The sequence below is a fragment of the Sinocyclocheilus rhinocerous genome, unplaced genomic scaffold (genome assembly GCF_001515625.1).
Source record: "Sinocyclocheilus rhinocerous isolate Xijiao unplaced genomic scaffold, SAMN03320098_v1.1 scaffold234, whole genome shotgun sequence".
NCBI classification, from domain to species: Eukaryota; Metazoa; Chordata; class Actinopteri; order Cypriniformes; family Cyprinidae; genus Sinocyclocheilus; species Sinocyclocheilus rhinocerous.
Window position 1 is genome coordinate 508,675 of NW_015644337.1, and position 17,181 is coordinate 525,855.

The 17,181-nt window shown below is 37.9% G+C and overlaps 1 protein-coding gene across 1 annotated transcript in view; it reads right to left on the reverse strand.

Moving 5' to 3' along the window:
* LOC107758122 (glutamate receptor ionotropic, NMDA 2C-like) overlaps window positions 1-17,181 on the reverse strand; it is a 76,632-nt gene that overhangs the window by 17,032 nt on the left and 42,419 nt on the right. The window contains exons 4-5 of the mRNA XM_016575786.1: window positions 11,517-11,631; window positions 5,994-6,205 (exon numbers count right to left, since the gene is read on the reverse strand). Of these exons, the coding sequence (XP_016431272.1) occupies window positions 5,994-6,205; window positions 11,517-11,631 (327 nt within the window). The remainder of the gene's footprint in view (window positions 1-5,993; window positions 6,206-11,516; window positions 11,632-17,181) is intronic.

A 17,181-nucleotide genomic window follows, 5' to 3' on the forward strand; every position in this document is an offset into this window, starting at 1 on the left:
AGCCGTGTGAGGCACTTTTTATTATGGATGCATGCGCTTTATTTCACTTCTTTTGGACTGATGCATGCAACTGCCATTGGAAGATCAAAGACAATTTTTAATATAACTCTGATTGGATTCATCCGAAAGAAGGAAGTCATATACGCCTAGGATGACTTGAGGGTGAGTAAATAATGGACTAATTTTCATTTTTGGGTGAACTATCCCTTTAAATACAGTAAAGTATTAACAAATTTTGATGCAATAAATAGGGTATGGTTTAAAAATAATCATCCCTCCAAAACAGAGAAAACATCTTTCACAAACATGTCTGTCTCCTTTAAAGTGTTTATAGTGAATATAATGAGTTGTATTTGTAGGGGTTATTATAACACAATTCTTTAACACCAACCCCCATCATCCACCCAATGTGGAAATAATACATCTGGTTACAGGCTATCTGTAAAACACTTGAAAATATTTTTCACTGGAGCAAAGAGAAATAGTTCGAGCCTAAACCTAACCCTACCTGTTTTTTCTTTAAAATCTTATTGATTGACAGTTATAACAGGACCGACCTTATGTTGATATTAGAACAAATTCACGATCACCATGTGCAGTCGCTTTGATATGGTGTTCATGCAAGCAATGCATAGTTTGAGCCTGACTCCTACATTTCACGATCCCGTCCCCTTCCTGTCCTCTCTCTAAAAAGCAGAAAGTAATTGCAGAAATCAATATTAAGTGCAGATTCTTGCTGTTGTAGTGTGGAAGAGCATCAGTTTCAGGGAGTGGGTTAATGCATTACTGAAGTGGTAGAAATGTCCATCCAGTTCACATTAGTGAGATGTGTGGCAGAACAGCCATCCGAAACACTTTGACTGCAACATCAACAGGTTCACTTACTTAGAGAAATGCAATCGATACGCTTAAAATGTTTCCCGAGCACTTGTGATTTGAGCTTAAATGTGTGCCTTCAGGAGCATTATTTTGGCTCAGCTTTCTGCACTTGAGCATTATTTGTTTTCAGAGCTCCGGTTCATTTCACAACGCCTGAGGAAAAATAAACAGCACAGCCTTCAGCCAGATCTTCAGTCTGGATTCACAACCAGAATTACAACCCTGGAAAACAACAGCAGGCCTCCATATTGGTTTAACATGGACTGCAGGCAATAAAGGGAGCATGAACACTCCTTTGTGTGTGTGTGTGTGTGTGTGTGCGCGCGTGTGTGTGTGCGTGTGTGAGTGTAAGCAGTATAGAGGTGGATTTAAACATTTCCTGAAGAAAATCTGAGTGTTTGCTCATGAAAAACCTGCTGCCACAATATTGGAGTAGGTGATAGCTATGGTGTTCTGGGAGGTAGTTTGAAAGTTCTGGATGGTTGCTAGGTTGTTGTTAGGGTTTTCTAGGTGGTTTCTAGCTGGTTCTGGATAGTTCCTTGGGTGTTGGCAGGAGGTTGCAACAGTTTTCTGGGTGGTTACTGGGGTGTTGTTACATACTGGCCCAAGTCAAAAGAGTCCAAGCTCAAAGGGGCTTTCACACCGGAGAAACCTTTTCATAGTTCTTAGAACTATTGGTGGAAGTTGCCGCTTTTTGGCATGTTCGCACTGCAGGAAATGAGAGCTCTAACGCAAGATCTACTGGTAAGACTCTGTCACGTCATTAATTACTCATAGATCTAGCCAATCATCACTCCACACCTGGAGTATATAAGTTCTGTTCTCACTCATAATTGCATTCCAACTTCAGAGTAGGGTCTAAAACAGAACTATACCAGTGACGTAAGTGTACGCTGATTGGCCAAACACATTCGAAGCGAAATTGGTTCTCTAGCCATGCTGGCTACAGTAGTTCCTGGAACTAAATTCCTAGAACTATGCGGTGCGAAAGCGCCTAACGTCTCTGTGATATTGTGGTCTCATAGCACACCTCTCCTAAAGTAACATTCATTTCTGAAGTGCAAATGGTGCAGGGAAAGTTACCAAAGTTACTTAAAACTTAAAGGGATAGTTCACCCAAAAATGAAAATTAGCCCATTATTTACTCACCCTCAAGCCATCCTAGGCGTATATGACTTCCTTCTTTCGGATGAATCCAATCAGAGTTATATTAAAAATTGACTTTGATCTTCCAAGCTTGGCAGTCAGCGGGTGTTGCATGCATCAGTCCAAAAGAAATGAAATAAAGCGCATCCATCCATAATAAAAAGTGCCTCACACGGCTCCGGGGGGTGAACAACGGCCTCCTGTAGTGAATCGATGCGTTTTTGTAAGAAAAATATCATTATTCAAAACGTAATAGTCACTTTAATCTAGCTTGTGTCAACAGTTGTACACGGAAGCAGCTCTGGGAGGATGACGTAAGATGTCGGCGTTGCGCATGCGCCGGTGAGTCTCGTGAAAACCAACGTTTGTTAACAGGAGCAAAGGAAGCAAAGTTTCCTTACTTTAGCGAAGGAAAACCAGTCTCCTCTTGACTTATATTCCGAAATCCTCTGACATTCTTCTTTACAAATCCTCGTTTTGTACTTCTAATTCGTGACCGTTGTTTTGTTTTGATCTCTCCCCTGCGTTTCCGCGTTTGTCACTTCTGAGCGGCGCATGCATAACGCCGATGTCTTATGTCATCCGCCCGGAGCTGCTTCCGCGTACAACAGTGAGCACAAGCTAGATTAAATTGATTATTACGTTTTGAATATGTTTATTTTTCTTACAAAAATGCATCGATTTGTTACAGGAGGCCTTTGTTCACCCCCCCGCAGCCGTTTGAGGAACTGTTTTTATGGATGGATGCGCTTTATTTCACTTCTTTTGGACTGATGCACTGCAGCACCCGCTGACTGCCATTAAACAGCTTGGAAAATCAAAGACAATTTTTAATATAACTCCGACAGGATTCGTCTGAAAGCAGAAAGTCATATACACCTAGGATGCCTTGAAGGTGAGTAATTCATGGGCTAATTTTCATTTTTGGGTGAACTAACCCTTTAAGGTAAAACGTTTGTTCAAATGCATGCCTTAGAAAGCAGTACTAATAAAGATGGACAAAAACGAGAGAAAGAAAAGGAGAGAGGAAGAAAGAGCGCTCTAATGACACTCTACGCTCTCTAACCTTCCCTGTAACCTCTTGACTAATGGTGTGTGGCATAAAGGGGATTAGAGGCAATGAGTCACACTAAACACCCACCCACACAATAGCACACGCTATCATCACCATAAACCACACAACTATTTGTTTGACATCAGTCACAGCATCAACAGACATGCAGTACAACACAGGCAGCCCAGCCCCTCAAAACATATCTGGACAGATTTGGACTGCAATGCAATGACATTCTGACAATCTAAGTATGCTGTAAGTGTCCAAATTCTTTTGCGGCTACTGTTAAATTATCTTGTAGGTCTATGTCCCATCCATGCTAACTTGCTTTGTTTTTTTTTACTTCAGCTGTTTCCGGGAGACCTTCAGATTTGGCCTGAAAGTAATGAGTAGAACATCCTGAGGGAATGACTCTTAAATAACATGTTAATGGGCCTACCACAACAGCGTGTGTGTTTGGAGAGAGGAGGCAGAGTGTGAGGAGTTTGAGACCCTCCGCTGAGTCCAGCGCAGCTTTAATCAGCTCTGCTAATTACCACTCAGTTCTCATGAGGTGAGACACAGTCCTGTGAGTATCCAGTTATCTTCACCAGAGCTGAACGCTAGCAGTTCTCAGGTTGTGAAGGACCAAAAACAGACAACTGATCCTAAAGCTTTACAACAAGAGCTGCCAATTAATAAAAAATAATTCAGAAAAACACTAAGACAGAACTCTGCAAGGCACTTGAAGAAATACCTGTAATCTACAGAACTGTGAAAAGTTTTAGGCACTTGTGTAAACATGCGGTAAAGTGAGGGTGCTTTCAAAAATAATGTCATAAATAGATTTTTTTTTAAATCAATTAACTTCTATTAACTAAATCAAATCAACCTTTTGCGTTTAAAGCAGCTTTTGTTCTAGGTACACTTGCGCATAGTTTTTTAGGCAGCTTTGCAGGTAGGTTTCTTGAAGCGTCTTGGAGACGTTGCCACAGTTCTTCTGGATTGAGTGTGTCTCAGTTTGTTCTGTGTCTTCATGTCATTCCAAACAGACTGGATGATGATCAGATCAGATCTCTGTGTGCAGCACTGGCTGTTGTCAGACAAAAATCTCACTGGATTATAACAATTAATGGCACAAGAAATGTTTGGAAATATAAACATATTTCCTACTGACACACTGCAGCAAAAGAGAAATAACTTAAAACCATTTTTAATACTAATGGCTGCACAGTACTGTATACTGTATGCACAATTATTTACAATACTATATCATTCTTTGGTAAAAAAAAAAAAAAAGTCTATACGGTAACAATATACGGATATTTTTTTTTACAGTAACAATAATACATATTTGTGCCATGAAAAAAGCATAAACTAAAAGAGGTTTTAGATGTCAATAATATAATATAATATAATATAATATAATTCTCAAATTACTCTGATGGCATGACAGATTTTTTAAAAGTAAAATTAACAGTCACTTTATTTTAAGGTCTGATTCTCGCTATTAACAAACCATTTTGCCTCAATAAACTCCTAATTTGCTGCATAATAATAGTTAGTAAGGTAGTTGTGAAGTTTAGGTATTGGGTAGGATTAGGGATATAGAATATGGTCATGCAGAATATGTGCTTTATAAATACTAATAAACAGCCAATATGTTAATAATAAACATGCAAATAAGCAATTAGTTAATAGTGAGAATTGATCCCTATACTAAAGTGTAATTTAGTATAATTACAATTTTATAAATAATCACTCAAATTAATCAGACTTTCCAATGCTACATACTGAAAAACATAGTTCCCTTTCAGTCGGTCACTCTCGACGTCACGTCGGATGACCGACGAATTGGGATCTCGCTTAGAGAGACCAATCTACTTCGAGTGTAAACTAAACGACCAATGCACATTGGCATGCGATTATTGAGCTCTCGTGCAGGTGGTACGGCGCTTCAGCGTCGGTGGTTTTCCCGTGTCGAGTGGGTTGCACACAACAGGCTGCACACGTAACCGAGACATTAAGTTAGTAGCATTTTTCTGCACTGCATGTAGAGTGTGGTCACATGTCCAACTGTCCATAGAGGACGTATGAAAAGAATTAAAGAATAAAAGATTTATTAATTCCCTTTATCCTTCTGTTTCCCTTTTCCATGTTGACATCTGTCTCATATTGCTTTATCTAATTCATTATTGCAAAAATCTGGCATCTCAAAATAACAGCAACACCTGACCATCTGCAACCAGAATTATATCCAACAGAAGAGCAATGAAACAGTTAGACAGTAACATTTTCTCATTCTGTTCAGTAATATGATAAAGACTCTATCCCTTAAGATGAGCCCAGGTCTCCTTAATTATCCTTTGATAAAGTGCTCAAGCATGCATGTCAGGAGTTTACTGTGCTCTGTGGTTGGCTGATAATGACCACTGCAGCTTCTGACTGGAAAAGGTTACCAAAGAGGCTTCTGGGTATTTACCTTATCACTGGCAATAAATTATGTTTTTTATGTTTATATGTTTTTTTTCTGCAAGAATGCATTCAATTATGGAAGTACGGTGGCCGAGAGAGCTCAACACACTGCAACACATGCAAATAGAAAAAACACCAGCAAACTAAGAAAACATCCTTATCAGCTTGGCAACGCATGTGCAGTGTGTTTCTGTATTTGTTTGCATTGTGAGTAGAGTCTAGCGCAAGTTATGCAAAAAAATCCCATTGTAATCACTGAAGCTGCAAAATGAATCTCTTTATTACATATTTTCTGCATTTCTTTATGATGAGAGAATTCATGAGCGTGCAGAATTCAGTCAGTGAACGTGCGCACTCAACCAAACTTTGTCCATACAGGTTTTGGAAAGTAAATGATGACAGAATTTTCTTTTTAGCTGAACTTTAATCATTATGAAGACCAAAAAACACGGTTACTTACGTTTCTGTCTTGTTTGACTGCCGTCTGCAGGGGACAGTGTTACTGAGGCAGGTGCCAGTAACAGGATCCACAGCTTCGACAATCACAAAAGGCCTTTCCTCCAGTGTGGCCACTGTCAAGTGACGGTTATCAGACACAGGCTCCAGGAAGGTCCCATAACGTGGCCAGACAGGATACCTCATCTGCAGGATACCAGACTCATAATTCCCCACCTGTTAAAAAGAGAGAGAATTTAATGTGCTTAAAGCTTAAAGCTGCTGAATTTATTCATGGGGTTTAAAAGAAATAGCGTACACTCATAAAACAAAGGCAGAAATCCAAAACTTTGTCAAAATGTTTTTTTCCCTCTCTATTTTATGCATTCTAAGTATCCAAATGTGCAAAATAAAGGACTTGAGGGACTGTTATTTATCTTCATTTTTCTCTGTTTGCTGTGTTTACACTTGGGTTGTTATGTATTCATTGTGCAGAATTAGAGGCTTTTGTTAATTTCCTCTTCAATGGGTTTAACACACATCATTGTTAGTCCTGTTAGAGCAAAGACAAGACCCATGAGAAAAGTGCCATATACAATATGAGAACTTCTATTTCAACCTAATCAAGGAAATGAAAGCAAGGCTGTATTTAAATGATTCCAAGCCGATGCAAATCTCAGAGTAAGCACTTTCTGCCGGTTACGCTTTATTAGTTCGGATGCAAGTAATCTTTGTGTGATAATTATATTCATTAGATTTTATGGTGCTTTGCAATATAGACAAATTGTAATATATCGGCTAGCTCCTTTCATCAACATATAGACCACAGCTCAGGGAAAACTCAAAACCACAGAGTGAAACTAATTACTGTTTTTATTAAGCAAGAGACTGTCCACACTTAGTCATCCGGTGTAAAATCGGTCCCTGACTGGAATCCCACTTGTGGTTCCTTTTCTGACAAATAGTTACATTGTGTTAACTCATAAAATAACTCATATAAGCAGTTAAGTCATGCACAGTTCTTTGGAAAGTGATAGTCCTTATATCCAAACATAGATTTGGTCAAAAGTTATGCAATACTTAATTACAATAATAAATGCTGCCTGCTTCAGTGAGCCACTTCTCAGCCATCTAAATTCATGAAACACAACAATGCCAGCATTGCTAATAATAATTGCATTGCTTATCATAACATTGGTTATCACACTGTAATATCAGAGTGCTGGTTATGACAGTGTGAATTATCATAGTGCTAGTAATCATAAGGTTGTTTATACTGCTAGTTATCATAGCATATATTATCACAGTGCTAATTATAATAGTATCAATTATCATAGTTCTGGCAATCATAGTGCTAGTAATCATACGATTATGATAATGTTAGTTATAGTGCTAGTAATTATAATGTTTTATACTGCTAGTTTTAGTACGGATTATCACAAAACTAGTTAAGGTTATCTTATATCATAGTGCTGGTTATCATAGTGCTAATAACCATAAAGTTGTTTGTACTGCTAGTTATCATAGTACTGATTATAATAGTACTAGTTATGATAGTGTCAGTTATCATAGTGCTAACAATTATGCAGTATATACTGCTAGTTATGATAGTCTTGGATATCACAGTACTAGTTAAGACAGTGTAACAATTCTCTTATGCTGGTTGTCATAATGCTAGTAATCATAATGTAATTTATACTGCTTGTTATCATAGTATTTACTGATTACCACAGAACTAGTTATGATAGTGTCAATTATCATAGTGCTAGTAATCATTAAGTTGTTTAAACTGCTAGTTATTATATATTGATTCATACAGAGCTAGTTATAATAATCTTGGTTAGCATAGTGATAGTAATCATAAAGTTGTTTTTCATAGTGTTGATTATCAGTGCTACTATAGTTATGATAATGTCAATTATAATATTGGTGATTATCATACTTTTGGTAATCATAAAGTTGTGTATACTGCTAGTTATCATACTGATTATCACAAAGCTTGTTATGATAATGTCAGTTATCATATTGCAGATGATCATACTTTTAGTAATCATAAAGTTGTCTATAATGATAATTATCATAGTACTGATTATAGAGTAGTTATGATGTCAGTTATGCTGATTATCATACTTCTAGTAACTGTAAGGTTGTTTATACTGCTAGTTATCATAGTACTGATTATGATAGTGTCAGTCATCATATAATCATAAAGTAATTTATACTGCTAGTTATCATATTATTGATGATCATAGTAATTATGATGGTCATCATACTTTTCAGAATTCCACAAAAACTGAAAAGAAATCAATACCCACAATTGGATGTGCACAGTGGACATGCAACTTATTTACTATAAAGACGGGAGCAATCCGCTTATCTTTGCTTTATAATATGTCTCAATTCAACTACCAATTTTATTCTATCTTGCAGTAATTCTTTTGCAGACACAGTGGAGAAGGTCTTTGCAGCTTTACTCTGGATCACAGCACAGCGAAAGAAGCAAGGCCAACCTCTGGTGTCTCCTCCTTAATGTTCTCCTCTCGCACCTGAGGGCACCTTAGCAGCTTCTGACAAAAAGGTGTCATTGGAAGACGACACTAGCCAAGCCATAAGGAAAGAGTTATCACCGGCCTTCAGCCTCACTGTGTTTGAAAAGTACAATCTGCTGCCAAATAAATTACCTGCACAGTAAATTACATCAGCAAAGCAAAGAGGCCTGGAATGGAAAAGCACTCTTTCAGCCCGGCGCTGAAATAGATGTGCAAAACAGCCATAGATAAGAGTTGTATATCTCCCACCTGAGGCAAGGGACAATGGACTTTACCATGAGAGACAGATCGTCAACAAGAGCTGAGAGAGTCACGTGTACAACACAGAGACACAATCCATTTCATTAAAAGAAGTTCATCATGCCTGCTGTCATCATGCAGCAAGACTCCTTGTGAATACGTGAACAGGATAAAAGAGGCCTCGTTCTTTGAAGAAAGTAAAAAATCTCACTCTTTGTTTATCAGGCTCAAAGACAGTAGATAACAAAGCTAGAGTGACTGCAACACAAAGGGAGAAATATCTGTTAAAGGAAGAGTTCACAGAAAAATGAAAACTCTGTCATCATTTACTCACCTTCATGTCGCTCTGAACCCGTACGACTTTCTTTCTTCCGTGGGACACAAAAGGAGAAAGACTCATGGCCATACGCTTGCAATAGGAACCAGAATTTTAAAGCTACTAAAAGGATGCAAAAACTTCATTAAATTATCATTAAAGTAGTCCAAACTACTTCTAATGTCTCCTAAAGCCACAGGATAGCTTTGCGTGAAAAATCTAAGCCATCATATACTATTTCTATTTTGTATATTTTGTCTTTGTCTATTTCTCACACAAAGCTACCAAACACTACATACAAAAATAGCGCACAGATCATATCTGGACTACTTATACGATACTTCATGATGGATTATTATCTTGCTTGAAGCTTGAAAGCATCCGTTTCCAGTAGAAATAAGCAAATGGCACAGCCTTCAACATTTCTCCTTTTGCGTTCCACAAAAAAAAGTCAGTCACACTTTAGTTTGGAGACCAATTCTCCAAAGTTTGCCTCAATAAACTCATAATTTGCTGCTTATTAATAGTAAGGTAGTTTTTAGGTTTAGGTATGGGGTGGATTAAGGGATATAAAATATGGTCATGCAGAATAGGACATTAATATGTGCTTTATAAGTAATAATAAAAAGCCAATACGCTAGTAATATGCATGCTAATAAACAACTTGTTACAAGTGATTGTTACAAGTTTGTGATTGATACAAGTGATTGATACAAGTTACAAATTGGTCCTTAAAATAAAGTGTTACCATAAAGTCAAATGGGTTTGTAATGACATGAAGTTTAGTAAATAATGACACAATTTTTGGGGGTGAACTGTCCTAGACAGCAGTGAGATTAAATGGAGAGCAATATTCTACATCAAATTCTTGTAATATCTCAGCTAAACTATCTACATTCTTAGCTCTAGTGAGAAACTTCTGTATGGAAGCTTGTGTCTGCCACTAAATAAAAAATAAAACAGGTAATTGCTTTTTATCTCACAATTCTGAATTTTTTTCTCACAATTGCAAGTTTACATCTTGCAGTTCTGACTTTTTTTCTCAGAATTGCAAAATATGAACTCGTAACTCTGACTTTTTTCTCACAATTGCAAGTTTATATCTCACAATACTGAGAATTGATTCAGAATTGTCAGATATGAACTAGCAACTGTGAGAAAAAAAAGACATAAAAAGATATTTACTTGCAATTCTGACTTTAATACTCGAAATTGTGAGCTTATATAATATAATTCAGAGAAAAATTCAGAATTTTGAGATAAAAAATTGCAATTACCTTTTTTATTTTTTAATAAGTGGCAGAAATGGGCTTCCATACTTCTGAGGCTTGATATAAAGTTGATATTTAATCTAAGTTCACTAAGTCTCCTGAGTTATGAAAGAGCAGGTTTTCCGATTTTCCACAGGGAGGATGTTATTTTTTGGTCCATGTATGCCAATTAAACTGAAAAAAAAAAAACATATATTTTTGGTTGTTTTGAAAAACACGCTCTTGCTAGCTCTGTATCAACATCTTATCAGTGTAAAAAGTGACAGAATCCCATTGTCATGAGATTCCACCTTGTTTTAAATAGCAGAAAGCATCTGATTACAGCAGTCTGCATGTGTTCAGCACAAAGTGATGACTGTGTCGAGTCTGACACCAAACCAGAATCTCAGGCCGACATCTCATTTGGAGCTTTGCTCCATTTTGTATGGCTTTCTCTCTCTGTGGTGATCCAGACCAGCATTGCATCACTCTCAGTTCCTGATATAACTTCACTCCACCTGGAGGGGAAAAAAGCGTGGCCTCTGCCAGGAAGCTTTGGGCGAGATTCCACACCCAATATGAACCGAGTCCAACCTGAAGAAAATATCAATAGCGAGTAATTGCTTAAAGACTGCTGGACGCAGTTTTTTGAGGCCCTGAACCAAAACAAACTGGTGTCTTTTTGGGCACCTTTCCCACTGGCCGTGTAAACAGTGTTGGGGCTGCATGAAAGTACTCACTGAAATGTTTTTTTGTGCGCATTTCCATGAATTAATTGAATTCAATTTGTATCTCCTGCAATCGCTGATGTGTGAAGACGAACCGAACCGTGTGGATGTGCAATCATTCATGGTGACCACTATAAAAATGTAGTGCATCTGAGAATGGTTTGCTCATAAAAGCAGACAGTGCACAGACGATGTCATCTAACTCTGGTAAAAACATAAATATTTAATAGGACGCTTCCCATTTCCATTCTCTGAACATAAAAAGTGAAAGTTGATGCGTTTCAAACTAATAACGCTAAGGTGTATGTGCTATTTATCTATGGCATTTTGACTCACAACTAGCCTGAAGGCAATGAAACCTGGTGCATTAAAGTTGATGACGCCATTGGAGATGCAACCTTTTGAATCGAATATGGCAGAAGAAAATGAAATGTTTTATAGTTTTACAGGTTAAAACATTCATACCTTATCCCACTGTCTCCCGCGGTCCAGAGTGATTATGATCATGGAAGGGTTGACCAGATATCCATCACTGTTGAAGGAAAAGTCAGTGTTCTCCCAGGACACATTCAGCATATGCCTGTGAAAACAGTCAGACAGATGTTTTCTCAACAATATTCGGCAATCTCCATATTTAATTAACATCAAGTCATATCAATTATGACTCAAGGATATGAGTATAAAAAGAATGAAAGCATGATATGTCAGATTTTACTTTCATACTGTACTTATTGTTGGTGGTCATTAAGCAGCACACTAGTAACCACCTAAAACACCCTAACAACCGCATAACAACATACTAGAAACAACACAGAACAAACATTCAAGAAAATAGCAGCACAGTTAAAACCACAGAGAACTCCCTAGCAATAGGAGTGTTCCTATTTGTCATCTGCGATAATATCGTAACTGTTGTTTAAACGAAATGCAAGCTGACAATAACAATTATGTCACTTTGCAAAAAAAAAAAAAAAAAATGAACAAAAGCACATCTTGAGAGTCCAAAATCATACACTGCGTGATTAAGCTTATTTGGATGCAGTTAAAATGCCCCTATAATTCAAGCTACGAAAGCAAAAAATATCCCTGGGTTTTGTTTTTTATATTTATAAGATATGATATGGTTAAAGTTATAGCAAGCAAGAGTGTCATTTTCCTTTTAGCACGTGTGCGTGATCGCAAATGTGATATTAACTATATACAACAGTTAAAAAAAAATGTAATAATAGCAAGTTAATATTGAGGGAGTTACATTTTAGACACAATATTCTCTGTTTTTTTCCTGTTTCACCAATGAAAATAGTTTCAAACAAAGCTGGAGCAGGACATTTGTGCATCTCAGACATAATAACAATAAATTAAAAAAAAAAACCTCCGGAACATCCTAGCAACCACATAGTAATGCACTTAAACCAACCAGGGGCCGGTTGCATAAACTACTTAGACTAGTTATAAAAAGTTATCTATTTTTTTTCTTTAAGGCTGGTCATAACTTTTTAAAGGAAGAATGGTGTAATTTGAATCCAAAAAGTAAGTCGGATTACCTCTTTGCAAACTACTAGTTGGTCGAATTTGTTCTTAAGACACCGTTTTAACATAGTGGCTATGTTTATGTAACCGGCCCCAGAACACCCTAGCAACATAGCTCAGTCTATTCAGACTCTTTTTTGTGGTGTATCTCTCACAGTGTTCCTGCTCTTATATAGAGTTTTTCACAGATTTTATTATTTTTCTTTTTTGGTCTCTCTGGGTTTCACAACATCCTGGTAATTATTGTTGGGCTTTAAAAAACTGTGCAAACCTGTTCTGCTGAAACAAATTCCCACAGCTACAGAAAATGCCAAAACCATGCCAACACTTCCACTTCAGCCTCCCTGAGGACCCTCCACTGGAACCATCTACATCAAGCTGCTTCCAAACGCAGAGACAGACCTCAGAGCAGAACCTGTGTCAGCTGAAACCATCACATAACCCACCATCAAAATTAAAGTGCACCTCTTTCTAGCACTAGCACTACGATCACTGCAGAACAAGTTATGTGCCAAACTGTAATGTTTAGGTTGGGGGTTTGAAAAATCCTTATATAACTTGTTGATTTTTCTAAATCTGGGGGTGTACTTTTAATTTGGGCTACTAAGCAATCACCTAGGCAAATGGCTAAAATCCATTTCTAAAGATTGTGACCTGTATAGTTCTCCAGTTCATTTCTTGTTCCTCTGTTTGTTCTCCAGACAGATTTTGTGGTTTGCGTTATGCTTTCTCTGTCTCAGTGGAATTTGGATTGACGATTTTAGCTTTGAACCTTTTGTCTTTTATATTTGGTCATAAACTGTGAATGGAACATCTTCTGAATTCTCCCCATTAGAGACATCAAAAGAGCAATTTCTCTTCATAATGCAAACCAAAAACCTCATACCATTTTTGCACATAGGCACTGGCATTATTATTGTAATTGATCAGCTCAAGTTTACCAGCGCCTCAGATCAAGTGGAATACATCATCAGAACAAACTCAATTAGCGCTTTGAAAATCTGATACACTTTTGATACTGAAGATTGCATCATGGCTCATGTTATTGAAAACATTTGCTCTTATGCTCAAAGCATTAATAAATCAAATAATTGCAGCCACATGATTCATCATGCAGCATAATTCGGTCTCGCTGTAGGTGGGATATTGGACAGCCTCATCTCATCTATACACCTCACACACACACACACACACACATATACAGCGTCCCAGTGGAGGTGATGAAAGCCTCCTGAGTATTATGGGCACGCTTGAGTGTCATCTGTGTGAAAAACCAGCTTAATCTGATAATCTGCTGTAATCTCATTAACAGGTAAAATGACTTAATCGCAAGAGCATTAAAATCAGGCTTAATTAAAAACGGCCCATCAATAACGAGGGTGACTCTTCTGGATCGAGATCATTTCAGTGGCATTTTATCTTTATGCCTCAAAACTGAATGAGTAACGAGAAAATAAATCCCCTCAAAAGCAAGATTATACTGTCAAAAAATCTTGCTAGGGGAATGTTAATGTGTTCAGCTCTGTTTCAAAACCTAGTTAGCTGCCTCGATGTCTACAAAGGCAGCAGCTTTCCAAGAAAGTATGCTAACCGTCATGTAGCCTCACATGTCTCAAATACTTTAGTGCTTTGAGGGAGAATCAACAACTCACAATAGATTTTATACTCAGCTGAAATAACAGCTAAAATCAACCTGGTTGGTTGGTTTTAGCTGGTTTAAGATGGACAGTGCTGGTTTAAGCCAGCTAAGCTGGTCTCCCATCCTGGCCAAGGCGTTCTCCTGTTTAAATGGTTAGACCAGCCTGACCAGCTGAAGACATCAAAACCCCTCTAAATCCAGCCTGCTAAACCACCAATGACCAGGCTGGAAGACCAGATAAAACCTGCCAACCATCTTAGACTGGTTTTAGCTATTTGTTCAGGAGGGTAGAGTTTGGCCGTGTGTCATGTAGCCTTACATGTAAATGATTTAGAGCGCTCTACATGGGCAGCAACCTAAATAGCGTTTTGAGGGAGAATCGAGTCACAATTGACCCTTCGCAAAAACTCACCCTCCTTAGTTACTGTTGCTATGTCCAACAAGCCATGCCGCTCTCACACTACACATCATGTTCTTACGCAGTGAAAAATACATTGCAGAGCAAAGAGGAATCACAGAAAGACAAGACAGAGCAGGTTACTTCTGGTATGAAACAAGGTCTCAGCTTTCAAATTTTGTTGTTTTTTTAAGAAATTCAAACAATAAATACTGTTTTGTCTCTCTGTAATGTGTCGTGACAGATCGCTGTATTGCCTCAGTTCAAGCAGCACGTGAACTGACCGTCTTTTCATATTTACTTAAAGCACGAAATAAACACGAATTAACATCATAACGAACATCAGAAGGTATTTTATTTAATTATTTCATTTTATTCATACAATTTTTCAAGTTTAAGTCCACCAAGGTTAATCTACTTTCCTGTCTGATTTGTTTGTTGGACAAAATGGTGGATTCTGTGTTATGATTGGTCAGATCACCTGTCAAATCAAGCTCCCTGCGAAGGATCAATTGAAATGGTGTGTACTGATGTCTTTCCGCGATTTAAATAAAATACGTTCTGATGTTCATTCATGTTCATTTTGTGCTATAATTAGTAAAGAGGAAGAGTACCGCTTGAACCAGACTGTAAAAAAAGATGGACGACGAGTCTCCACTTCCTTCCACTATAGAAAAGTGAAGCCAAAGCATCTCAGTATGGCCGCTGCCATCTTGAGTAAATGACGTCATTCGGAGCCAGAGTCTGTGCAGTAGAGACAAAGCCACTAGAAGGCAAGCCTGCAACCATTAGCCGAAAAAGCGTAACGGCTAAAGCTAACGGTTCCGGTCTGGCAGTACATGGGAAAGGAGACCAGAGGCCGTTTTTTTTTAATGGATGTCAATGGAGGAGAGGTTTCACTTCGCTGAATAAACAGCTTTTTAGAGGAAACGGCTTATCATTTAATGAATCGACAGCCTATCTGCTAATCTTCAACATGTTTTACACTAAACAATACTTTTGGATTTAACCATTTTTAGAGTTAACCACGAAAAAAATGCCGTTTTATAAGAGAAGTAACTGACTTTTTGCGACAGGTGGGATTCAGCTTACAGCACTTCTCATTCATTCCTATGGTATCCGTAAACGGCGATTGAGTGTCGCACAAATGTGATTGGTTATTAAGGGACACATGATCCAAGTTAGCCATTACGCTTTCTCGAATAGTAAGTAATACAGACCCTCTCATCTCCTTATAGTAAGACAATCTCTGGTAGAGATTCGTTTGGAGCCAGTGTCTGCGCAGTAGTGTCGTGAGGTGGAGCAGCGGTATCAAACTCCTGCACACCCAATCAACCATAATGACACGCCCCATTTTTATAGCATCAAATTACTAGCTAAAATCAAACTTATCACAAAAACGAACAATTTAACATATATCAGCGTGATAACAACAACCTTAAATGACCAAAACCATCTTTTGGAAAATTGTATTGGAAGTGTAATTTATTTTTTTATTTTGACTCAAGTCCCGTTCGTTAATATGGAGAGGGCGGGGTTTATGACTTGTACTGCAGCCAACCACCAGGGGGTGATCAAAGAGCCTGCAGCTTCACTTTTCAGTACATGTGAGGCACACCCGGCTTGAACTGAGGCAATACAGCGATCTGTCACGACTCACGACACATTAAAGAGCCACAAAACGGTATTTATTGTTTGTATCTCTTAAAAAATGTAAAAATTTAAAAGCTGAGACCTTGTTTCATACCAGAAGTAGCCTGCTCTGTATTGCCTGTCGTGTGTTGTCAGTTTCCTCTTTGCTCTGCGAAGTATTTTTCACTGCGTGAGAACTTGATGTGTAGTGTGAGAGCGGCATGGCTTGTCGGAGATAGCACCAGTAACTAAGGATGGCAGGTTTTTGCAAACGTTCAATTGATTTAAAGGGGTGGTTGACTGTTTTTTTTCTAGGCTTGATTGTGTTTATGGGGTGCAGTCTAACATGTGTTAATGCTTCGTTTTTAAAAAAACGCATCCTTTTTCACATAATTTACCTTTATTCCATACCGCTCTGTCCCTTCTCTGAGAAACGGGCTTATCTTTTCCTGTTTTTATGAAGCCCCTCCCTCAGAAATACACGAAGTTGTTAACATTCAACCCATTCTTTATCATCAGTAGTAGGCTATTATTTGTGATTTGTATTTAATGAATGGGAGTTTCTCTTTTGCTGTGTTAAGCTGCGGGTTTCGGATGCTTTCACTTTCGAATTTGTGATCTTGTTGTCACTGTTTTGCTTACACACCTTTCATTTTTTTAAGACTAAAACAAAAGATGGATTCATTGTTATTCTAAATCAAAAAGCACAACAACAATAAATCAATAAGATAGGCGGTGGTCGCATCAGTGCGACCGCACACAGCATTTACTCGCACAGGCAGAAAAAATGGTCGCAGTCTGGAGCCCTGCATATTATACTTCTCATAGCTATGTGAAAATAAGTTTATAATTGGAGCAGTTCATTGTTGGAGCTGAGCTGAATGAGAGAGAGAGAGAGAGAGAGAGAGAGAGAGAAATGCAGAGCGTGTGCA